This window comes from Chenopodium quinoa, unplaced genomic scaffold (assembly GCF_001683475.1).
Source record: "Chenopodium quinoa cultivar QQ74 unplaced genomic scaffold, ASM168347v1, whole genome shotgun sequence".
In the NCBI taxonomy this organism is placed as follows: domain Eukaryota; kingdom Viridiplantae; phylum Streptophyta; class Magnoliopsida; order Caryophyllales; family Amaranthaceae; genus Chenopodium; species Chenopodium quinoa.
Window position 1 is genome coordinate 121,449 of NW_018742372.1, and position 25,691 is coordinate 147,139.

At 43.4% G+C, this 25,691-nt stretch overlaps 2 protein-coding genes across 2 annotated transcripts; both read right to left on the reverse strand.

Annotated features, from left to right (window-relative positions):
• Window positions 1-343: 343 nt before the first annotated feature.
• Window positions 344-919, reverse strand: LOC110696934. Its single transcript, XM_021874265.1, has one exon. The coding sequence runs from the start codon at window positions 917-919 to the stop codon at window positions 344-346; it is 576 nt and encodes a 191-aa protein (XP_021729957.1).
• Window positions 920-2,287: 1,368 nt separating this feature from the next.
• On the reverse strand, window positions 2,288-3,533 carry LOC110696940. The gene is made up of 3 exons (XM_021874277.1): window positions 3,305-3,533; window positions 3,139-3,229; window positions 2,288-2,474 (listed from the first exon to the last, which is right to left on the reverse strand). Exons 1-3 carry the CDS (start codon window positions 3,531-3,533, stop codon window positions 2,288-2,290), a joined length of 507 nt encoding a protein of 168 aa, XP_021729969.1.
• Between the last annotated feature and the right edge of the window lie 22,158 nt (window positions 3,534-25,691).

Sequence of the window (25,691 nt, forward strand, 5' to 3'; positions counted from 1 at the left end):
TTCCTAACACATCAAACTAAATTGTTTACCAATATTACAAAACCATTAAAAACATATAAAAGTTCAAGTTCAAAACGACAATACTCCTATAATTACGGAATTGGCTTCGAGAGCTCTCATCCCGAGATCATCAAACGCTCGTGAATGTCGTTAATCCTCTTCATTGTGCTCCTTCCTTAGGCCTACTTAACCTACAATAAAAACAACTAGGGATTAGATCCAATCATAAAATCTAATTACAAAAAATAAAAAACTCAAAGGATAAAAGGGAGAAAGGGGCTCGGGTTGCCTCCCGAGAAGCGCTTCTTTTTGAGGTCATTAGCTTGACCGTTGCTCCGATTCATTAAAGTTCTACAAGGGAAGGCTCGTAATCCATGGGATCAAGCCTAAGGCACTCAATACGACCAACTTCGTTCTTTGAATGATAGAGTTTGATGCGGTGTCCGTTAACCCAAAACTTATGATTACCCGCATCTAACTCAAAGGACTCATAGGTAGTAACATTAGAAATCTTGAAAGGACTGGACCACTTGGATTTCAATTTTCCGGGGAAAAGACGAAGTCTAGAGTTGAAAAGTAAAACTTCATCTCCAACCTTGAATTCTTTGAACTTTATCCTTTGATCGTGCCACTTCTTTGTTTGCTCCTTATAAAGCCTTGAATTCTCATACGCATCGAAACGAAGCTCCTCTAATTCATTCAATTTCATCAATCTTTTCTTTCCGGCTTCCCCAAGGTCCATATTAAGCTCCTTGATGGCCCACCAAGCCTTGTATTCCAACTCGACAAGCAAATGACAAGCCTTGCCATAAACCAACCGGTAAGGGGTTGTACCAATGGGGGTCTTGTATGCCGTCCTTAAGGCCCAAAGAGTATCATCGAGTTTGAGAGACCAATCTTTTCTAGACTTGTTCACCATCCTCTAAAGGAGGTTCTTGATCTCCCTATTTGATACCTCCACTTGTCCTTGAGTTTGGGGGTGGTAAGGTAGGCCGATTTTGTGATGAACCCCATATCGTTTGAGGAGAGCTTCGAGTTGTTTCTTGGCAAAATGAAAACCACCATCACTAATTAGAACTCTTGGAACCCCGAATCGCGGGAAAATAACCTTCTTAAGGAGCTTGAGCACAACCTTGTGGTCATTGGTGGGGGAGGGTATAGCTTCGATCCACTTGGTCACATAGTCCACCGCCACCAAGATATAGAGATTTCCACAAGAAGAAACAAAAGGCCCCATAAAGTCGACCCCCCAAACATCAAAGGGCTCAACCTCCAAAATGCTTTGTTGAGGCATTTCGTCACGTTTGGTTATGCCGCCACTCCTTTGGCACTTGTCACACCTTGCAATGAACTTATGGGCATCCTTGTGCATTGTTGGCCACCAAAGAAGAGATTGAGAGATCTTGGCCACGGTCTTTTCAACTCCTCCATGCCCTCCACACGGCAATGAGTGGCAACGTTCAAGAAACCCCCTCGATCTCATGATCCGGGACACATTTCTGGAAAAGGCCATCTCCACATTGCTTGAACAAATAAGGATCATTCCAAAAATACCTCCTCACTTCCTTGAAAAATCTTTTCCTTTGTTGAGAGGAGAATTCTGGGGGAATGACTCCACATGCTAGATAATTGGCAATGTCCGCATACCAAGGGCTTGATGTTAACACCATAGCCATGAGGGTCTCAAACCCCACTTCATCATTGATAGGAACATCTTCCTTATTCTCAAAAGGAAGCCTAGACAAGTGATCCGCTACATAGTTCTCCGCTCCCTTTTTATCCCTCATCTCAATATCAAAATCTTGTAGCGAAAGAACCCAACGGATAAGACGCGGTTTTGCTTCCTTTTTGGTCATGAGATAACGAACCGCTACATGATCCGTGTACACGATCACCTTTAAGCATATGAGGTAAGACCGGAACTTATCTATGGCAAAGACAACCGCTAACATTTCCTTTTCCGTTGTGGTATAATTCCTTTGAGCTTCGTCAAGTGTTCTACTTGCATAGTAGATGACATAGGATCAACCTTCCTTCTTTTGTCCAAGCACGGCACCTACTGCAAGATCACTAGCATCGCACATTAGTTCAAAGGGCAAGCTCCAATCCGGAGATTGCACAACGGGAGAGGAAATGAGGGCTTCCTTGAGTTTTTGAAACGCCTTAAGGCAAGCCTCATCAAAGCTAAATATAACATCCTTTTTGAGCAATTCGGTCAAAGGCTTGGAAATTGATGAAATTTTTTTGATAAACCTCCGGTAAAAACCGACATGCCCTAGAAAGGCTCTTACTCCCGTAACAGAAAGGCTCTTACTCCCGTAACGGAAGTAGGAGGGGGCAACTTGGAAATCACCGAAACCTTTGCCGAATCAACTTCTATGCCCTTTTTTGATACTTTATGGCCTAGGACTATGCCTTCCTCGACCATAAAGTGGCATTTCTCCCAGTTCAATACCAAACTCGTCTCTTGACACCTTTTCAAAACTTTTTCAAGATTATAAAGACATGTGTCAAAAGACGAGCCACCAACACTAAAGTCATCCATGAAAACTTCAATTTCATTTTCAAGCATTTCAGAAAAAATGGAAGTCATGCATCGTTGGAAAGTTGAGGGAGCATTGCATAACCCGAATGGCATTCTTCGGTATGAAAATGTCCCATATGGACATGTAAAAGTGGTTTTCTCTTGATCACTTGGATGGATAAGAATTTGGAAAAAGCCGGAATATCCATCCAAGAAGCAAAAGAAAGCATGATGAGAGAGTCTCTCCAACATTTGGTCCATGAAGGGGAGAGGAAAATGATCTTTCTTAGTATTTTTATTCAACTTCCTATAACCAATGCACATCCTCCACCCGGTCATCGTCCGGGTGGAGATTTCCTCTCCTCCTTCTCCCTTGACAATGGTCATTCCACCCTTTTTTGGAACCACGTGAACCGGGCTAACCCACTTGCTATCGGAGATAGCATAGATTATTCTCGTTTTCACGCAATTTCAAAATTTCTTTCTTGAAAACCTCTTGGAGGTTGGGGTTCAACCTCCTTTGAGGCTCAATGGAGGTGGATTGATCATCCTCAAGGTGAATACGATGCATGCACAAAGAAGGGCTAATACCCTTGATATCATCAATGCTATACCTTATCACATTTCTATACTTTCTCAAAACAACAATCAATTTTTCCAAATCAAGACCATTAAGGGAAGCATTGACAATAATAGGGTATTCCCCTTCATTTCCAAGGTAAGAATATATCAAAGAAGGGGGAAGGGGTTTGAGTTCTACCTTGGGAGGAGGCTTAGAACTCTCCTCCAATTTTTCCTCCTCATGTTCTAGCTCATCATGCTTGGAATCACTCGCTTCCTCCTCTTTGGCTTCTTCAATGGCCATAGAAAACTCCTTTGCTTCTTGAGAGAAGTACTCTTCCTCACAAGTGAGAGCTTCAACCATTGGATCTTGAGGACTCATCATAACCCTTCCCAAACGATCTAGTTCTTCATTTACAACATCAACCCTATAGCACTTCTCAACCATGGGGGTCTTGAGGAGCTTAGAGAATTCAAAGACAATTTTTTCATCGGCTACCTCGCATGTAATGGTGTTGTTCTTGCAATTGATTACCGCCCCTAAGGTCTTAAGAGCTTCACGGCCCAAAATCAAAGGTGTATCCACATCTTCTTCCATATCCATCACTACAAAGTCACAAGGCACATAGATATGCCCAACTTGAATAGGGACATCTTCAAGCTCACCACAAGGTAGCTTCACCGAACGGTCGGCCAATTGAATGGTTTTCCTTGTGGGGATCATCTCAATGTTAAGCTTTTGAGCAATGGATAGAGGGATCAAACTAACACTTGCTCCAAGGTCGGCTAAGGCACCCCTAGCTTCCATGTTCCCAATCTTGACCGGCAAGGTAAAGGTTCCCGGATCATTTTGCTTCTTGGGCATTTTGTGTTGAACAAGTGCACTCACTTGATGGGGAAGAGTGATAAGCTCATCATTGAGCTTCCTCTTGTTAGTGAGAATGTCTTTCAAGAACTTGGAGTATGAAGGCATTTGTGTGACTACCTCAATGAAGGGGAGGTTTATGTGCTAGTTCTTCATCACACTTAGGAACTTTGAAAATTTGTCAATCAATTTTCTCTCCGCAAGTCGACCGGGAAAAGGAACCGGTCCATCAAGATTTCTAGCTTCACTAGAAGTTGAGGATGTTACCACATCCTTAGACTTCTTTTTCTCCATACTACTCTCTTTCTCATCATTCTTCTTCTCTCCAACTACCTATTCTTCTCCCTTCTTTTCTTGACTAACTCCCTCCTTAGGACCCTCATAGGATGTGCCCGATCTTAATGTGATTGCTTTGCAAGAGTCGGGTTTCACAATGTTGGAAGGGTTAGTTTGTGTTTGCCCGGGTAGAGTAGATGGTGGGTTGAAAGGAACCCTCTCGGCCAATTGAGCTAGTTGTGAATCAACCATCTTGTTATGGGCCTTAACTTCTTGCATTTGTTGGTTCATGGCTTGAAGTTGTTGAAGAATTTGGGTTTGAGTAGAATCGGGTTGAGACACTTGCTCTTGACTTCTTTGAGTTGCTTGGTTTTGATTTTGGTATTGGTATTGGATATTTTGTTGATGGTTCTTAGGGTAGTTTCCTCTTGGGTTTTGGTTTTGATATTGGTTTTGGTATGGAGGAGGGTTTTGGTATTGAAGGTTGGAATTGTATGGTTGTTGAGCTTTTTGTTGGTTCCATTGTTGATTCCATTGTTGGGGTTGGTTTCCAAATCCGAGTGGTGGTTGTCTCCAAGCTACTCCTCCTCCATTTCCCTTAAATCCTTCTTGCCTTGTGTTGTAAGCCGCTACATGCTTCGGGCTTAAACCTCCACAATAGGATGTATCATGGTTTGTGCCACCACAATTTTGACAAGAGAAAGAGTTAACTTGGGAGGAGCTTGCACCACTAGTGACATTGGTGTTCAACTTTGCGAGCCCCTTTGTCAAAAGCTCAATTTGATGTTGCAATTGGTCAACTTTTTCCAACTCATATTTTCCACCTTTCTTTGGCGCATTCCTCCTTCTACCTCCCCAAGATTAGTTTTTGACTACCTCTTCAATTGTTGATTCGACTTGATTTTGAGGGACTTTGATCAATTGTCCACCCGCCCCCGCATCCAAATTAGCTTGAGACATCAGTTCCAAGCCATCATAGAAGAACCTCATGAGTAAGCTTTGATTGTATTCATGGTGAGGACATGCTTGCACCAACTCTTTAAACCTCTCCCCAAGCTTCACTAAGGCTTTCCTCCGCCTCTTGTTCAAAAGATGCTATCTTCCTCCTCATGTCGGCGGTTTTCTCTTCGGAGATGAACCTTTTCAAAAATGCTTGGACAATTTCCCTCCATGTTGTGAAAGAATTAGGCTTGACTTGCTTGAGCCACTTCTTTGCCCTCCCCGCAAGAGATTGCCGAAATAGGTGCATCCGAATGTATTCTTGAGAAACTTGGTTGGTTTGTATCATGGCACAAAGTTCAAGAAATCTATCAAGATGCTCAATGGGGTCTTCACTTGGCGAACCCGAGAATTTCTCCACTTGAACCATTTGAGTGTATTGAGGATGGATGGTGAAGTTAGTTTCCGTGACGAGTAGCAATATCCCACCGGCGAGCTCATAATCCTCCGGATTACCGAACTCACGAAATAAAACATCCGCTTGTTGTCCCGCCATTTCGTCACCTTGGGAATGTGAGGACCAAGAATCACTTTCACTATAAAAAATGGCACCAAAACCTCGCCCCTCTTCTTGATAAAGTCTACGGACTTGTCTCAAGGTGCGGTCGATTTCATGATCAATGTTGTGAGTAGGTGGTCCTTGAGATCCTCTTTGCATTCACCAAAGCTAAGCAAACAATTAGCAATGACTAACAAGTGGAAAAAGAACAAAATAAAAAGCAACAAATCCACTAATAACGCAAATAAAAGTGCAAAATAAGCCGCTTCCCCGGCAACGTCGCCAAAATTTGATGAGGAATGAAATGTCGTCGTCAATAAACCTTCCTATCAAATTAATCCTAGTTTACCTAAAGGAGTATAGAGGCAAGCAAGGGTCAAGATCCACGGAGAAACGGGAGATTGCAAAGCTAAGTGCTAATAGTAGAGGATTAAAAAGGGGTATATATGAATAAGAGAGGTGGAAAACAAGGCAATAAATAAACTAAGGCTAACAAAATTACTCTAACAATTAACAAAGACTAACAAGTATTGGAAACTATGAGATTAGAAACGCTAGGGGGATTGGGGAACGTCAAACTTGGAGATTAAGAGCTAAACACATAGATAATCAAGGATTCACAAACAAGGGATCAAAGATCCTACTTAACACAACTCATTCCCATGCAATTGATTAAGAAATGTATAAACTACGATCTATCCTAACATGATCACTCCCGCGCATCAATTAGGACATGTAATAATATAGTCAATGGTGCATAACATCAACCATATAACAATAAGAACAAGTTCATACAACAAGGGTTTAAATCCCCAAAAATCAAATATTTAATCAAATAGCAACCAAGTCATCCATTCCCCTTCCCCTAGCTAAAAGTCTAGCCTAGGAGAGAGAAACTACTCATATCAACAATACCCAAAATATTGGCCATAATCAAAATCATAAACATAACTATCAATAATACTTGAAATATGTAAATAAACCAAAATAAAAGAGATTAAGATAGAAAGAGCTTACAATGCTTCAACTTTGTATTGAAATAAGAAAGTGGGTTTTTTGAACCTTCAATGGTGAACCACCAAAAATCCAATAAAACGCTCCAATATTGATTACAAGGATGATCAAAGCACTAATCTATATTAAAAACTAAAGTTTGGATGATAAAAAACTAATAATCTGAACTTTCTCTCTCTAGAAACTTATACAAGGATTAATGGAGGCTATTCTCTCTCTAGAAATGTTCTAAGCACTTTGCCCTAAATGGAATAGCTGCCTTTTTTCCCTTTCAAATCAGCTTTTAAGTGGTAAAATAAAAAACGGGCTAGGCTGACATCGTGCGCGCCCGCTACAGCTCTTCGCGCGCCCTCGCAGGATGATGTGCGCGCCCTCTGCTAAGGTCTGCGTGCTCGCGAACTTCATTGTGCGCGCCCTCTACTAAGATCTGTGGGCCCGCGACGTATACTGCGCGCCCTCTACTGAGCGCGCTTGGCATCTACAGAAAGTTGCCTTGTATCTTCAAGAGTTCAAGCTAATCTGCGCGCCTTCTCCAGGAATCATCGCGCCTGCGCAGGATGATGAGCGCGCCTTCTACAGGGCGCGAGGCATCTACGAGGTATACATCCTGATTTGGCCTTGAATGCGCGCCCTCTCCCTTGGGTTGCGTGCCCGCGCAGAGTAGGAGAGAGGGCTCTCCTGGGCTCGCAGCCTGATTAGAAGCTCCTCACTTGATTTGCTCATGAAACCGGCTCTCGAAACTATCTCGAACTTTCTTCTACTTCACGTATCGATTGGTTTACCTGCAAAACACAGGAAAACACCCAAAAACAGTACAAAAAGGTAAAGTAAAGGGGAAGTACGAGGGAAATATCATTGTTGTGCAATATATGGAGAAGCGCGGCAAAATAGGGCTAAACAAGCGATAAATGGAGGGAAATGGTAGGAAAAAGGATCCCGAATAGTGGCATAAATGCCACTTATCAAAGACCGGCTGAGGGTCTATAGAATGCAGTTTTTGAAGATTGCTCAAAGATACCCCAGACGGTATAAGACCGGCTATGGGTCTATTAAAAGTAGTTATAAAGAAAATTGCTCAAAAGCGCCCTAGACGGCATAAGCCCGGCTGTGGGTCTATTAAATGTAATTTTTGAAGAAGACCGCTTAAAGACGCCCCAGGCGGTATAAGGCCGGTTGTGGGTCTATTGAATGCAATTTATGAAAATAAATTGCTTAAAGATGCCCCCGGGCAGTATAAGTCCGGCTGTGGGTCTATTGAATGCAATTTATGAAAAAAATTGCCTAAAGGTGCCCTAGACGGTATAAGACCGGCTGTGGGTCTAATAAAATCAAGAAGAGAAAGTTGACTAAGTCAGACAGTACCTTAGTGAGTTGATCAAACAAGCACTCAACCGGTATCCGAACATGTCTGAATCGAAGTAGCTAGGTGAACGCAAAAGCAGCCGGTGTTAGAGCTCTTTTTTCTCTCAAAGAAATTTTTTGTGAAAAATTTGCAAAGTACGGAATGAGAGGGGAATTCTCCCATTTATAGGAGGGGGGAAGAAGGTGAATTGTCGCCTCCTCCTATTCAAATTCGAAATTTGAATTCAAAAAAAAAATGGAGGGAAGGAGACGAACTGTCACCTTCCCAGAATGTGACACGTGTCACAGGTGCCACGTGGCAAGTCACGTCACACCTGTGAGGAGCAAATGTTTGGGGTAAAAAACCCTATGCCACGTGGGCCAATAGTAAGATGACACGTGTCAGCTCCAGAAAGGCCCAATGGGATCCAAGCGGATGCTGACACGTGGCATTGTAATCCTAATAGGGGAGCAAATCTTCATCTGGTATAAATAGGGGAAACTCCTCATTTATTGAGCATTCAGAAACACTCATAAATACAAACACAAAAAAACTGAGCAATATTAATTGCAGAATCTCTCTGAATCAGGGAGAAAACCTATTTACTTTCCGCACTTTTATACATCCGGAGACGTTCTAACTTGATTGTCGGAGGCGGAACTCCACCCAACCGGAGTTTCGTGGTTTTGCAGGTACAGACGGTCGGCGCGCATTCCCAGAATTGTAACTCTCCCGAGGGACTCCAAAACCCCGAAACACCACATGTCCCGTAACGGCGCCGTTTTGCGGCTATCTAGGGATTTGGGCCTCCTGATGTAAGGGAGTCTTTTCTCTCAATTCAGGTGCTCTCATGTTTAACATGTGTCATCTTCCTATACTGACATGTGTTGCACTTTTATAGGGCCACGTGTTGCTATGGGATTGGACCATGTGTTGGGGTATTTTTACCCTAAACACTCTCAATTTTTATTTGACTCATTTTTACCCACTACTCAATGAATTCTACTACCCGTCTCGATTTTGACCCGACTTGTTTAAGCCCACTACTACTCGATAAGACCAAATTATTTAAGACTTAAAAACTCGATATTCAAAGTTATTAAAATCGGGATTCTACTTTGAATCGAAAGGGGCTCGCTCTTAGAATCGAATCATAGAATCATATTATAAGAATTTACCGACATGCATAATCAAGACGTCATATCTAAATTTAATTATATATATTTAAGTTGTGAGTTTGAAACCTAATTATTAATAGAAATAGTTGTTAACCTATTCCAAAAAAAAAACCCTATATAGGCATGTTTTAAACTTTTAAGGAACTCGCTACTTAAGAGAAATATGTAAAATCGGGTAGAATCGTAAATTGAATCGTATGACTTATAAGAATCGTAAAATCGTAAGATTCTAAGAATTAAATCGGGATTTTAATAACAATATCGATAATAACCTAACCTATTCCTATGCATTATCTTATTTACCAAACTTGATCCTAAATTGATAATGACCTGACCCGATTTCACCCAATCTGTTTTGAACCAAAACCTGTTTTCAAACCAACCCTCGTCAGCCCAAGTGATTATGACCCGACCCAATTACAACCTAACTTGATTAAGACCCGATCTATTTTGAGTCGAAACCAACTTTAAATTGGCAAACCCGTTTTCAAACCGAATCAATTCAACATAAACTGATTATAATCCGGACCGATTGCAATTTGACGCGATTAGTATCAAACTTGAATATAAACCGCAATAAATAAAACCAAACCAAACTGACCCGATAATTTTCAAAACCGACCCACTGATCATTTCAACCCTATAAATCCACCCATTATAACCCAAAATTAATATCTACCCAACCCGAAACCCATTATAATAATTGAATATTAATAATCGACGATTCCAACAAGTACCAGGTGCATACTTGTATAATATAACTAGGGATGGAAATAATAGATGGATATCCACTAACCCAATCCACCCGCTTAAAATAAATGGACGAAAACCCGAAATAAATTGATGAAAAGCGGGTGACAGATGAAGTGGATGATGGATCGAATTGGATGTGGATGATGAATTTTTCACCCACTAACCGTCCACCTACATGTTTAACATATAGAAAGATTTTTAATCTAAGAATTTCAATTTTTAAAAGTTACAATATACAATAAAAATACTTTATTGGTTGCAAATTAATTTTTTCAAAGAATATGTAGTTAGTGCTTCCTTTTTATTTAAAAATAATAATAATAACTTATGATAGAAATAACCATATATTAAATTTTATGTGAATATTTTTATCATAAAATGTTCATCCATTAGTCACCCGATCCATCTGTTTCAACTGCTGATGATGGATCAACGGATACGGATGATGGGTGAAGCGGGTAATGGATGGATGTGGATGAAGCGATTGAAATGATGGATGGATAAGGGTGAAGCTCCGCCCGATCTAAATCCGATCCATTTCCATCTCTAAATATAACTATAATACCCGTCTAAAATGAGCTTGGTCAACAAGTCGGGTCACCCGGGTCGGGTATATTATATTAGAACGCCTAATTCCCTCAACTTATAAAAACCTAACCCTACTTTTGTTTCTCTCTCTCATCTGGTCGCTCAGAGCTTCACTACTTCTGGTACTCTATTTCTCTCTCCTACCTCTCTTCCATACTTAGCCACCGCTTTTACTGACGCTTGTTGTTGAAGATCGACGAAAGAGAAGAAACCTAGGAGCGAAAAGAGCAACAGCAGGAGGTGCCAAGGGCAAGAAGAAGGGAGCTTCCTTCACCATTGACTATGCAAAGCCTGTTGAGGATTTATGGACATTGCTTCCCTTGAGAAGTTCCTTCAAGAGAGAATTAAGGTCGGTGGTAAGGGCGGTGCTCTCGGTGAACCGTCACTGTTACCCGTGAGAAGAACAAGATCACTATCAACTCTGATAGCAATTTCTCCAAGAGGTTTCTTTTTTCCTTTCATTTTTACTATTGATTTTGATTTTTTTTTTTTATAATTTTGATATTGGTGAGGTTATAGCCTTTAAGGGTTTTAATTGATTTTGATTTTGGTTTTAGCCTGTAGGGTTTTATGGTTTTGTTATTGTTAAACATGTTTAGATATATCGGTAGTTTTCTGAAATTGGTTTAACATGAAGTGTTTGTGATGCAATGTATCTTTATTTGTCTATGATATTGTGCTTTTCTGGCCTGTTTCCTCGCTTAATGTCCTGTTATTCAGCTGATATACATATTTGAGAAGTTTTGAGCTAATAAACGAGCTAGTTTTGACTTGATTTTATTTCAGGATTTATGCAATTGGTATGTTAGGAATTTTTGTATCAACTTTTGCATTTAATCTTATTAAGATAAATTGCTGAGAATATGCTGCTTTTTAAGCTTGCTGAATATATGATGCATTTTAACTTATTAAGATTGCTGAATATATGCAGCAACGAGCCTGATCATTTAATTTAGGTTCATGTCATCAACTGTACCATTTTTATACTTTTTCCTTACCATGCATTCAGTGTGTAATTGATGCTGGTGTGTTGCTGTTTTTCTTTTTTGTCTAGTTTAGCGGTTTGAAATGGTGTTTAAGTATTGAGATAAATGAACTTGAAATATGGTTGATGTATTTCCTGTGAGTGAGCAACATCTTTTTATTCATTTTTATGTCGATCACCTGCTATGGTGTATTACCTTGAACTTCTTCTTGACCCCTGTGCTTGGTGTTTTATGTGTAACATCGCCCTGTTGTATTACCTTGAACTTCTTCTTGACCCCTGTGCTTGGTAATTTATGAGTACGGGTGCTGCTCTTTTCACCTTCTTTCTAAGCTAGCTGTTTGAAGTGGTATTTAAGTATTGTGATAAATGAACTTGAAAGATGGTTGATGTATTATTACCTGGAACGAGTACGCGTCACATTGCTTGAGTTGTTTTTGCATTCTTTTTGGGGTCTGCTGTTGTAGAGTTTAGCTACACTTGAATGAACATATTCTGTGTTGTAAAAGCCTATGTTAGCCTATGAAAGTGATGTATGAACCGTGATAGGTGAATCCTGTTTTCATTTTTGAGTAATCTTGGTTTGAATTTTTTATTTTCAGGTACAGTATTTGACAAAGAAATACTTGAAGAAGCACAATGTTAGGGATTGGCTTCGTGTCATTGCTTCTAACAAGGACCGTAATGTGTACAAGTTGTGGTACTTCAACATTGCCGAGAATGAGGCTGAAGAAGAAGATTAGATCTTTAGAAACAAGTTTTGATGAGCTATGGTGATTTTCCTTATGTGAGATCTTATCTTTTTTGGGAGGAAAAAATGACTATGCATTTGACACCTTATCACTTTGAGATATATTTTCAACACATTTTTTGTTTTTATTTAGAATTATCTGCATGTCTTCAGTTTTAATTTCTGGAATCTCCCATCTGCGCCATTCTCTGTAGTTAGAGTTAATCGTCTAAAGCATATGCTACGTTTAGTCATTTCCCCTATGCAATGTAGCTTTGTTCCTAGAAAAATTACAGACGATATCATAAGTGTCCAAGATATGCTTCATATTATGCGAAAGAAGCAAGGGGTTATGGCTATTAAGATTGGATTTCAAATAGCATATGGCTGATTGTACCGGTGGAGTTTTGTAAGACATGCCTTAATGGAGCTTAGCCTCTCTCAAGGCATGGTGGATTTAATTATATGCATTGTGTAACTTTGACTATTCTTCAAATTCTTTGGAATGGAGAGCCAACTGATAGTTTTACACCTGCACGAGGCATTCAACAGGGTCCCTTTCACTGTATCTATGTGACAAGTACGGAGAGGTTAGCCCATGTAATTTCAAGAGACCTGAATTCATTCTGCAAGAGCATTCTGAAGCCCCTATATGCGAGCCATGAGAGTTCTCTTTTCCCTGAATATGTTATGGAACACGTCTTTGGTCCAATCTTGGAGGTCCGAGGTAAAAGAATTTAGTAGCGTCATTAGGGCTACATCTGATGTTGAATTGAAGAATGAAGATTAATGGATCTGATTTTAAACCGTTTTGGAGTAGTATTTATAACGACTCACTTCTGCCGCAAATTTCTTTTAGCGTGTGAAAGATCTACATCAGATTTCAATGTTGACATACAAAGAAGTGAAACAGTTTGAGAAGAAGCCAATAATGAACTGAATGATAAAAATTCTACAATATCATTCTTCAAAAAAGACACCACAATATGTTGACGTGGCAAAATCAGATTGTCCTATATTTGGTATTTTGATTTTTATTTTGAATTATTTTTAATATCCATAATGTATTAAAATTGCATTTATACTTTTTAATACATGTATTTTTTAAATACATAATTTTTTCGGGGGTTTTTGATGTGTCCTGCGGGAGAGTTACAATTCCTAGTATGTGCCACCGACGCCTGTACCTGCAAAACCACGAAGACTCCGGTTGGTGGGAGCTTCGCCTCCGATGATCTAGTCAGTAACGTACAGGAGGTAAAGATGCGAAAATAGTAATTACTCCTCGCTAATACAAGAGGATTCTGCAATTAATATTGCTCGGGATTGGTGTTTGTATTTATGGTTGTTTCTGAATGCCCAATAAATGAGGTTTGACCCACTATTTATAGTAGGGAGACCAGTTCCCCATCTAGGGTTCAAAGGACATGTGTCAACAGGGGATTGGCGCCTTATTGACCTATGGGTGGCTGTCACGTGTCGCAAGGCCATTGGGCCATGTGTCTAGGGTAATTTTTACCCTAAACATTTGCCCATCTCAGGTGCTGACATGGCGGTGCCACGTGGCGCCTGAGACGATTCTTCTCTCTTTTCTTTTTTTTGGAAGAGCAAAGGGCAGAAGGTGAAAAGGCGCGAGGGTTCACCTTCTGAGGATTGCCTATAAATAGCAAAACCCCTCTCTCATGTTCACATTTACAACCTTGAACAATTTTCAAAGATTTTTAGAGCAGCCGACATTGAGAGCAAACTTCTCCTGAATTCTTTCGAGTGTACATCCGGTATTCCCCGCCTCTTTTCAAAGAATTTTCTGCCGTCTACGTGTGTTGTGAACAGCATCACAAATTTTCAGTTGCTACTCAAAGAATACATCCGGCTACGAGGACGCCTGAGTCTTTGCAAGCCATTTGAAGTTTTTCCAACTTAGTCAAGCGGTTTTCTCCTCTTCCCAATTAACTTAGGTACCGCCTCTGTTCTCTCTAGCTCTTCCATGTATTTACGTTTATGCTTCTTTCTTGCTTTTTTCTTTATTAGTGTCATAAGTAGATGAACCCTCTATACCCACACTCAGAACATAGCTTTGAGACCAACCGGTCCCTCAGTACAGCTGAGTCTAGGACTGGGGATGCCGCCTCTGGGCATTGGATCCTTTCTTGTTCAGCTCCCAATCCGACCGTCTCCGTGTCTGTGCAGGACACAATGGCCAGAACTAAGAATACGGTTGTGGATCCCAATTACAGAGGCGGAGGCTTAGAAGAGTTGCCGCCTGTGGAGAGGATCCCAGATGAGATGACAAAGAAATCTCCTAGAGGCACCTCTAGCGATGGAATTCTAGGGTCTTACAGCAGAGACGGTGAGGAAGCCGCCTCTGCTTTTGGAGCTGAGGATCAAGAAAACTTAGTGAGAAACGAGAATTCCGCCTCCAGTTCCGGCTATGAGTCCGACTTTGATGGGGGCAAGAGCAGCAGCAGCTATCTCACGACGTCTGTGGATAGCGAGGAGAATGAGAGTCCTACATGGAACAACAAAGGCGACCCTCTTATGATCTCCGTCTCTGCGAAAGACAGGGCTAGCATGCAGAGAAACTTGGGCGATTTCGTACTCAAGCGGCCTTTAGAAGAGGGGTACAAATTGATTGTCCCGCCTGAGATAGGGACCATTGCCTAGGAAGACAACCAGCGCAATGCAAACGGCTTCTTTAGCTGCTACGAGGCGGCCTTTCTAGCGGGGCTCCGCTTCCCCCTTCATGACACAATAAAGGCCATACTCAGGGGTTATGGCCTAGGCGTCTGGCAACTTACCCCTAATTCTTTGGTAAATATTCTGGGGTACATTGCCGCCTGCGAAATGCAGAACCTGAACCCCGGCTGGGAAGCTTTCGCCCATATGCATTATCAGAGCTGGAGTTCAGGCAGTTGGAGGGCCTGGTACACGTTAACCAGCTATCCCCAATATTTAATGACGCTTGACAAGCCGTCAAAGTGGTCAGATTGGAAAAACCGTTTTTACTTGGTCAAGGCTCTAACCAACGAAGAAAATTGAGAGCTCCGGAGGTACAACCGGAAGCCTAAGCTGCTTGGGCAAAAATGTAAAATGCCCCCGATACCGGATGGGGATTACGAAGCTATCATAGAGTCCGGATTCTTCGAGCTTACCACTGCCACCATCTCAACTGGAGAGGTTATCAGTGTACCCAAGAATTGGGTACCTAAACATGAGTCTTAAGGGACAAGGTGTTCTTGTCCGCCTGCGGCTTAAGCACCGTGTTCAAAGATAAATGTAGGTTGAGTGCCTCAGCCGGCCAACTTATGCCGGTTGTATGATTTTGCTCTGCTCATATGTGTTTTTGAACCTTTTCTAACCAGGCGTCTTTTGTTATTTTGCAGCTGAAGCCAAAGGTATGTTTCCCACATACAAAACGCCTTCCAAGAAGGCCTCGGATATCCGCAAGGAGAACGCCGAGAAGAAAGCTGCCCAGGCGGCTAAAAAAGTAAGTCTGCCTGACCTTATTGCGCATTGCTTACTTTCTCTTCTATTCCCAGTTGTTTCAAATCTATCCGTCTGACCTCTTTTTGCCTCGTTTCAAAATGGGAGCAAGGTTCCTCGCTCTCTTTCCAAATAACACCGGCCAAAGCCGGTTGGGGAGGAGCCTGCCCCTAAGGTCCAGAAGACCTCATACGCCGACCGACTGACTGTCGGCGGCAAATCTGTGAAGAACACCGGGATAGGGTTCGACCTTTCCCATAGAAGGACGGATGTCCCTCATTCCCTACATACTACAGGCGGTACATCCGCCGGAAAAGGCCCACGCGGAACCCAAGAGACCCAAGGAACGGATGACCCCTTCAATCTCACTCTACTTGGCCTGCCCATGCGGGTCAAGTCTTACTCCCAACTCCAGCCGGAGGACTCGTCATCCAGCCGACACTCTATTGGAGGGGCGTTTGTTCCTTTCTCACCATCTGTTTCTGGTGCAGATAAATCTCCTCGCTAGCCGGACGTGACACAACATGCCCGGGCCATGCTGAAAGCCGTCCCTAAGGACGAGAAGGAAGCGATCCCTAGGATCAACACCTTCAATGCTGACCGTGTGATGGTCAGCCTGGCTGAGGTAATCTTATACATCCGTCTCTTCTTTACACTTTAATATCCTACTCATCCAGTATTTTCTAACACCGGCTGCGTCTTCGCAATCATTGTTGCGCGTAGAGGGGTTGAAGAGAGCCTATGCACGTAAGCAAGAGGAGGTAAGAAGAGCAAAATGGGACGCCAATGACGCCCATAATGTAGCTCAATATTCAATGATTATGCATGCCTTAGAAACTAAATCTATAATCATGCAACAGGCGGACCAGGTCAAGGCCCTTCAAAATGCCCTCAATGGGTCCAAGGTTAAGACGGACAATCTTCAGGTGTCGCTGGACAATGCCGAGAAGGAGCTGAAGGATAACAAAGAAGCCCTCCAGCGCCTGGATAAGGCGGAAAAAGACAGCGAACGCCTGAAAAAGGAGAAAGACCTTCTGAAAAAGGAGGTTGCCACTTCTCAGCAAAACTTCCAGGCAACCCTTCAGGCTGAACAGAGCTAGCTCATTGAGGAGAATGAGCAAGTCTGTGAGAACCACATGAAGATGGAGTTCTCCCTTATCCATCCAGATGCGGACTACACTGTCTAGGAGCTCGCCTATAAATACACAAATTTTGCCATTCTAGTGCAAGAGGAGGGTCAGCCGGGACTTGAGCCCTATGAGGAGTGGGTAAAGAAGGAGATCGAGAGAATGCGGGTAGAGGCGGCCGAGGAAGAGAAGGAGACCGAGGAAAATGCTGATGTTCCCGTCTCTGTGGCCACTGCCACCCAAACCCAGCCCGAGCAAACTCAGACGCCTGCTACCCAAACTCCGGCTGACCGCATTACAGTTCAAATAGAGTAGCAATTACCTCCCGGCCTGCGTGTCGTGTATTTCTTTGTACTTTCACTGGATGGGGATCCGGTTAACAGTATAATAATTTTAATTTTTGAGTATTAGTTGAAATATATTTCGCCGACTGTGTCGTCTTTGCCCTGATATGATTTAGTATTTCGCAAGTTTTTCTATTTTTTTCGCAAATATTTGCAAGTATAATGACGCTTTACTTCCCATATATACCGGGTAGGGTTAGTGAGTTTGCCCCTGGATGTCTGGCTGTTAACTTCAAAAAGTTAATAGTCAAGCGTCCATACGCGCACTCGGTTAGAAAGACAAGCGGAGCAAAAATGTTTGAAGTGAATTGATCGCATTACTAACCGGCTGGGGTGTGCTCGTAAAGCACCCCGTTTTGCCATGTTTGCTTGCAACCAGTTTTTTGGCCGGCTGTAGGTCAGTCATTTGTTAAATGCCAAGGTTTGAACCTTTCTAGGTTTAGTAGCATAACCGTTTGAGGTGTCTTTATATAAAAGCTGGTTATGGCATGACCAAGATTTCGCATGCCGTCTGTACTGTTTGGTAGTACGTGCAGCTGTATTTTCCAACTAGGGTACCGGCTGTATTACTTTGAAGTAAAGCTCTGGCTGTATTTTCCTACTAGGGTACTAGGCTAGCCAGAACTTGGAATGTACTTTTACGTGCGGCTGTATTTTCCTACTAGGGTACTAGGCTACCGACTGTATTTTCCAAGTTCTGGCTATATTACTAGGGTCTCCAGGCGGTAGGTGCCGCCTCTGACTTCTTCAAAAATCCGGTAGGGCCCTTCCCAATTAGGGATTAGCTTCCCTTGCTCATTCGCCCTACCGATTGCCTCCATTTTTCGTAGCACAAAGTCCCCCACTTTGAGGGGTCGTTTGTGTACTCTTTTGTTGTAGGCTCTCGTCATTCTCAAACGGTATATCTCATGACGCAAGGCGGCGTTGCCCCTGCACTCTGGGAGTGAATCCAACACCAGACGCATGGCCTCCCAATTTGCCTCCTCATCATAAAGCATGACCCGGAAAGTTGGCTCAAAAAGTTCAATGGGCAGGACGAATTCAGTGCCGTATGTCATGAGAAACGGGATTTCACCGGTTGCCCCCTTTTCAGTTGTTCTAATGGCCTAAAGGACATGAGGTAACTCATCCGCCCAAAGACCGCCAGCTCTCTCAACCTTCTTTTTTATGCTGTCTGAGATGAGTTTGTTGAAGGCTTCAACTTGGTCGTTTGCCTGGGGCCGGCCAACGGATGCAAAATGATGTGAGATCCCTTGATCTCCCAACCAACTCTTGAGGACAGGCGTTTCAAACTGAGGGCCATTGTCAAAGACCATGGACATGGGAACCCCAAATCGGGTGACTATATTTCTCCAGATGAAGGAAATCATATCTTTAGTCTTTATGCCTTTGACCACCTCTGTTTCAATACATTTGGTGAAGTAATCCACAGCAACCAGGATGTAACGACGACCGCCTGAAGCAGGCGTGTATGGCCCTAGAATATCCATGCCCCACTTTGCAAAGGGAACTGGACTGTGAATGGTTGTTTGGTCTGTGGCCGGACGGTGTATCAGTCGGCCAAACCGATGACATTTGTCACACCTCTTCACCAAATTCATGGCATCTGCCTCGAGAGTGGGCCAAAAATAGCCCTTCCGCCTGGCTCTCTTAGCCAGGGATTTGCCGCCTGTATGTGATGCACAAATACCCGCATGCAGATCCTCTAGGACTTCTCTCCCCTTCTCTGGGGTAACACATTTCAAAAACGGCTGCAGGTACCCCTTTCGAAGGAGTTACCCTTGATGCATTACAAAGCTAAGAGCTCGTTTCTTGAGAGCAGCCGCTTCTGAAGGGACATCCGGCAAGGTGCTCTGTGCCAGATAAGCCCGGATGGGGTCCATCCAGGTCGATCTTCGGTCAAGAACTCCAATGGGATCATGTTCAATACTTCTTTTTTCCATGACCTCCCAAAAGACTGACCTAGGCGCATCATAGGAGGCGGATGAAGCCAACTTGGACAGTGCATCCGCCTGATTGTTCTCGGACCGTGGCACTTGACGTAGATTAAATTCGTCAAGTGTCGCAGCCTCCTCTCTGACCGCCTGCAGATATTTGATCATAGACGGATGGGTTGCTTCATAGTCCCCATGGAATTGGCTAACGATCAATTGAGAATCTGAGCAGGCATCAACTTTTCTAGCCCCTGCCGCCTTGCACATGCGTATACCAGCCAGCAGGGCCTCATACTCCGCCTCATTGTTTGAGGCTTGGAACTTAAACCGTAGTGCATATTCATATTTATCCCTTTCTGGAGAATGACAGATTACGCCTGCACCACAACCGTTCATAGTGGAGCTTCCGTCTACAAATAACTTCCAAACCTGATCCAGATTTTCCGGCTAAACCGGCCTTGTCATTTCGACAATGAAGTCGGAAAACACCTGACCTTTCACTGCTCGCCTGGGTTCGAAAGTTATTTCTAGGCTCTGTATTTTAACAGCCCATTTGATCATTCTACCGGATGACTCTATTGTAGTCATTGACCGCTTGAGTGGCTGGTCAGTATACATAATCACCGGATGTGCCAAGAAGTAGGGCTTCAACCGCTTGACTGCTTTGTAAAGAGCCAGCCCAAAATTTTCAATCATTGGGTACCGGAGTTCAGCATTTCTGAGAACGTGGCTGATGAAGTACACCGGGAGCTGATTGTCGTCTCTCTCAGCAAGGAGAATAGTACTAAGGGAGTGATCTGAGACGGCTAGTTACATGTAGAGAACCTCCTGGGGCAGGGGGCTCACTAGCCTTGGCAAAGAGTGTAGATGTTGTTTTAGCCTCTAAAATGCCGCCTCAGCCTGTTCACCCCACTCGGATCTTGACCTCTTCCTGATTGCTTGGAAGAAATAGAGGCATTTGTCGCCTGACCGGCTGAGGAACCTCCCCAATGCCGCCAAGCAACCGGTAAGTTTCTGGACTTCTCTGACAGTGCAGGGTGACTGCATGTCAATAACCGCCTGTACTTTTTCCGGATTAGCCTCTATGCCTCTTTGATCAATCAGAAATCCGAGAAACTTCCCAAACTCAACACCAAAGATACACGTTTTGGGATTAAGCATGACCTTAGGCCGCCTGAGGGTGGTGAAGGTTTCTCGGAGGTCAGCTAGGTGATCCGTCTGTAGCTTGGATTTGATTATCATGTCATCAACATACGCCTCTACATTCCTTCCGATTTGATTGATGAAAACTGTGTTTATCATTAGTTGGAAGGTAGCAGGCGCATTCTTCAACCCAAACGGCATCACCGTGTAACAATATAACCCCTGATCAGTGATGAATGTCGTCTTCTCTTGATCTTTTTTCCACAGGGGTATTTGATGGAAACCTGAGTAGGCATCCATGAAACTCATCAGAGCATAACCGGCTGTAGAGTCGACTAAGCTGTTGATCTTTGGAAGTGGATAGCTATCCTTCGGACATGCCCTATTCAGATCTGTGTAGTCTACACACATCCGCCAGGTGCCATTCGGCTTTTTCACAAGGACAATGTTTGCTATCCAATCCGGGTAGTAGCATTGCCGGATGAACCCATCGTCTAGCAGTTTTTTGACCTCGGCGGCTGCCGCCTGAGATCTTTTCTCTCTGTGATTCCTTTTCTTTTGCTTAACCGGCTTCTTTTTCGGATCAACGGCTAGTTTGTGGACAACAAGATCCGGGCTGACGCCTGGCATATCTTCCACTTTAAAGGCAAAAATGACTTTGAACTCTCTCAGCAGTTAGAGCAAGTCTGCCCCCAATTTCTCAAAAGCAACCGTCCCAACCTTGACGGTTCTGTCAGGCCGGCTGTCGTCTAGGACAACATCAATGCTCTCACCAGCCGGCTGGGGTCGGAGATCATCCGACCGCTGATAACTTGTTATTTTGTATAATTTTAGAGTGATTTTGAGACTTATAATTGTGAGAAATCAATGCCTTAGTTCACTAATTACTCTATTTTTATGTATTTTTTGTGTATCATATGCTTCACAGGTTTGCTAGTGTTTTGGTGCATATTTAGGTATAAATATGGCACTTTGAAGCTTTTAGACAAAGAAGAAAAGAAGTTTGAGACAAGAAGAGGAAATAAGGGAGCTATGGAAGAATGAAAGAAGGAAGGAATAGTGTCCAAGAGTGAAATAAGAGCATTTGGAAGGGTTTTGGAAGGATTTTTTCCTTAAGGTCAAGTTCAAATGACCATAACTTTTTTTCTACTCAAGTTTTTGAAGTGATTCAAATTGGAGATTAAATTTCATCTCAAGAGCTTTCCAACGACTACTTACATGCCTTATTCCAATGAGTAATGAAGAAGTTATGACCTTCCGAAACGAAACTGTTTCGCCAGAAAAAGCTGCACGTCCGTGCCAATTGATGCACGTCCGTGCCGATTAATGCTTTTCCGTGCCGATTGATGCACGTCCGTGCTAGCTACTGTTCTCATTTTAACAAACCTTTGGCACGTCCGTGCCAACCTGTAGACGGGCCGATTCTTGGTTTCTCCGTCCTTTAACTTGGGGGTTATATAATATCCCTTTAGCTTCATTTGTAGGGGGGGGGGGGGATCTTCTTAGTTTAGTTTTAGCTTAGTTTAGGGTTTTTAGAGAGAGAAAATCTCATTTTCTAGAGAGAGAAAGTGAGAAAAGCTTGTTGAAAGCTTGGAATATGAAGAATTGAAGGAAGGAGACTTGAAGATTTGGATACTCCTTGCAATATCAATGAGAATTTCTTACTCTCTCTCTCCTATTTTGTTATTCTATTTACTTATTTTTGTACCTTTTCATCCTTAATTACTTGTTTATGTTAGATTAGTGTTTGATTTTATGTTCTTAGTTGTTAATTTCCTTTAGTTTTGCAATTTATTATGATTTGTGAGTAGTTCTTTTACCTGGTATGGTTGAAACCATTGATGAATTCACAAATACTTTTTGTATGTGTTGATTTAGCTAATGTGGGATGTTAATTAGTTGAGCTTAAGTGGTTTCATTGTTAGTTCTTGTAAATGGCTATTGCTAGAACTATTTATCTAAGCTTTCTCAACGAAGGATCGAGAGATGAACTTGAGTTAGCTCCCTTATGCTTAATTGACTTAAAATGCCATGAGAATAGGAATTTCTAGTCAAGGGAATGATTATGTCATCGTGATTATGCTTTACCACTTGTTTTATGCTTTGTAACCACGAGAGTAGGTTATATTCATGACTCAAGTAATCCCTCTAGCTTGAGAGAGTAGTTGGGTGCCTTAGATGACTTCCCCTAATTTATCCCCAAATTGCTATGTCTTGTATGCTAAATTGTAGTTTGTGAATGACTTAATTGGTGGATACCTTCCCAAGATCCTTTTTATTATTGTTTGTATTTTTCTTCATAACTCATAACCCAAAAAGACTTGACTTAGCTTATCACAAATCGATATTTGTTAGTGCTCCCCTTAGTCCTTGTGGGATCGACCCTTACTTGCCCTTTCTACCCATTAGAGAGACCAAGTTAGGTTTTTATCTTTGGTAGGCTCGACGACGGCCTATCAACCGCTCGCCGGTCAGTGATTGCTATTGTTTTTCTTTTTTGACGGGTGCCAATTGGTCCGCCTTTCTCTTTTTACCGGCTGCCCTTGGAGCCGGCACTGCGTGCTCGCAGTTATCCAGTTCTATGGGCTCTTTTCCATGACCGGTTGAAGCCATAGTTGGTTTGAAGTCTGAGAGGTAGCACTCTCTAGCCGTCTTTTGGTCCCCATTTAGGGCACTGACTGTCCCATCATCCTTCTGAAATTTGATCAGCATGAGAGACGGGATGATGACAGCCTTTGACTCGTTAAGGGTGGGGCGACCAAAAATCATATTATAGGCGGTCATCTCCTCAACAACAAGGATCTTGACGACCATGTGCCGCCCTTGCCCCTTCTCACCCAAGCGAATGGGTAGGTCAATCCTTCCCACCGTATGCACTACTCCTCCCCCAAAACCGACTAAGGGGTGAGGAGCCTCCTGCATGTTGTTGGGCTTGTATTTGAGCTTTGTCAAGCACTGGTAGCTTATCAGGTCAGACGAGCTCCCGGTATCAATTAAGATCCAGCTAACTCGTTGGTTGGCAACCTTGCATTCGATGACGATGGGGTCATCGTGAGGTCGTCTGACCTGGCCTCAGTCCTTTTCAGAAATAAGGACCTCAGGAAAGGTGTCTTTCGACCCTTGGCCCTCATCTACTGAGTTGACCAGCTTCCTGATATTGTCCTTGGCACCCCGGATGGTAGGACCCCCACCCGCAAAACCGCCTGATATAGTAAAGACTGTTTCTTCGTCTGTTTCAGAGTTAGCAGTCGTTGATTTGGATGGGTGTCCTTTTTTTGTCTTGGGGGCACCCTTGGAATTGGGTAAGTAGGACTTCAGAGCCCCCTCCTCAGCCAGACGGTCCAACAGTTGGTGTCATGGCCAACATCCTCATGGAATTGGCAGTATTTGCTCTTGTCCCGGCTGCTCACAGGGCTTTTCATTGCGGCCGGTTTTTCAAGAGACAACCGGTCTTTGATTTCCATGAAGATGGATGAGCAGTCCTTGGTGAACTTGTACTTTGGAACGTACAGTTCTGATTTTTGTCTGCTCTTCTAGGCCGGCTGACTAGATCGGTCTGCCGCCCAGACTTCTTTTCTTTTATTTTCTTCTTTCTTTGCCGGCTGGGATGGCCGGCTCTTTCTCCGTTCGGATTATTTGGGATCCGACGGGTGCCTCATGGCACATAGCTCTGTCGCCTGTATATAGGCTTCAGCTTCCATTAATGCCTCCTAGAGGGTGGCAACCCTCTTTCTAACCAGGTCGACCTTGAAAGTCGACCCGTCTTTCAGACCTTTGAAGAAGTCTGTGTAGGCAACGTCGTCAGACTACCCTTGTATCTGAATTCTCATCAGATTGAACCGCTTGACGTAGGACCTAAGTTCTTCCTTCTCTCCCTGCTGTATGGCCCCAAGATCAAGGCTTGTTTTCTTAACAGGGATGTTCATTGAGAAGTTTGATGTAAAAAGGTACGCCAAAGTTCTGAAGTTGTTGATGCATCCGGCTGGCAGGTTGCCAAACCATCGTTGGGCTATGCCCTTCAATGTAGCCGGGAAGCATCGGCACCAGGCAGCATCATCCAACCCCTGTAAGTACATGAGGTTGGTATACACCATAAGGTGATCCTCTAGGTTGGCGGTACCGTCATAGGCACCGACCAACACGTTTTTCACCTTAGCTGGCTGAGTCGCCTCGGTGATTTCCTTGGAGAATGTCGTTGGCTGTTCCCCAAGGTTAAGCAGCCAGAGCTTCCAGTCCATAGGCTGGACCGGTTGTGCCGCCTGACCCCTAAAGAGGGTCAGCTGCATGTATGGAGATCCATACGGCATGTACGGTGACCCGTACTGTACCGGCTGGATAATTTTGGGACCAGAATGTGCGGACGGACCGCACAACTGACTCTCTTTGTCTGATTCCGAATACTTTATGGAAGCATTTCGGAAGCTGTCTAGGTAGGTCGACGTTGAAGCCGACGCGGACAGTTGCAGACTTCTCTTTTCTTGGATGAGAAACCGGGCATCAGAGAATGTCTTTTTTGAACCATCCGGCTGTGTATGCCGGATGGGTTTCCTTGTCTCCACTTCTAGGAAGCGCAGCCGAGAGAGATCGATTTTAAGCCCCTCCGTCACCCTAGGCTTCGGGTGAGGAGTGGGCACACGGTCTTGTAGTGCTTTCTTCTTGGAGGAAGAAAGCTTTTTGGCCGACTGACCCTTTTGGGAGCCAGTACACTTGATGAGGCTCTTGATCTCGCCCTTAAAAATGTTCATGAATTTCATGAGCTCGTCTCGAGTGACGGGAGCAGCGCCTCCTGTCGCTTGGGTTATCCCAGTCGGTCAGCCGTTTGGGCTGCCTGGAGCAGCCTGACTTTCACCCCGCTCCTTTATTTCTTTGGAGCGGACGTGTTTTGTTCTAAAGGACCCGTCTGGGGCCACATAGGTGTCGATTTCGTAATCACCACCGCTTTCTTGGTCCGTATGGACCTCAGGCTCGACCGTAAGCCGTTTGCCTTCATTCGTTGGTACAGTTTCAGAAGCCATCTAGAAAGTACTCTCCCCATAGACGGCGCCAAATGTTTCGGGGGTTTTTGATGTGTCCTGCGGGAGAGTTACAATTCCTAGTATGTGCCACCGACGCCTGTACCCGCAAAACCTCGAAGACTCCGATTGGTGGGAGCTCCGCCTTCGACGATCTAGTCAGTAACGTACAGGAGGTAAAGATGCGGAAATAGTAATCACTCCTAGCTAATACAGGAGGATTCTGCAATTAATATTGCTCGGGATTGATGTTTGTATTTATGGTTGTTTCTGAATGCCCAATAAATGAGGTCTGACCCACTATTTATAGTGGGGAGACCAGTTCCCCATCTAG

Coding starts and splice junctions, on each gene's coding strand:
- LOC110696934 (XM_021874265.1), bottom strand. CDS start 919: ATGGTGAACAAGTCTAGAAAAGATTGGTCTCTCAAACTCGATGATACT.
- LOC110696940 (XM_021874277.1), bottom strand. CDS start 3,533: ATGGTTGAGAAGTGCTATAGGGTTGATGTTGTAAATGAAGAACTAGAT. Junction 3,230..3,304: donor GGAGGAAAAATTGGAGGAGA/GTTCTAAGCCTC, acceptor TTGGAAATGAAG/GGGAATACCCTATTATTGTC. Junction 2,475..3,138: donor AAGTATAGAAATGTGATAAG/GTATAGCATTGA, acceptor AGTTTTGAAAAG/GTGTCAAGAGACGAGTTTGG.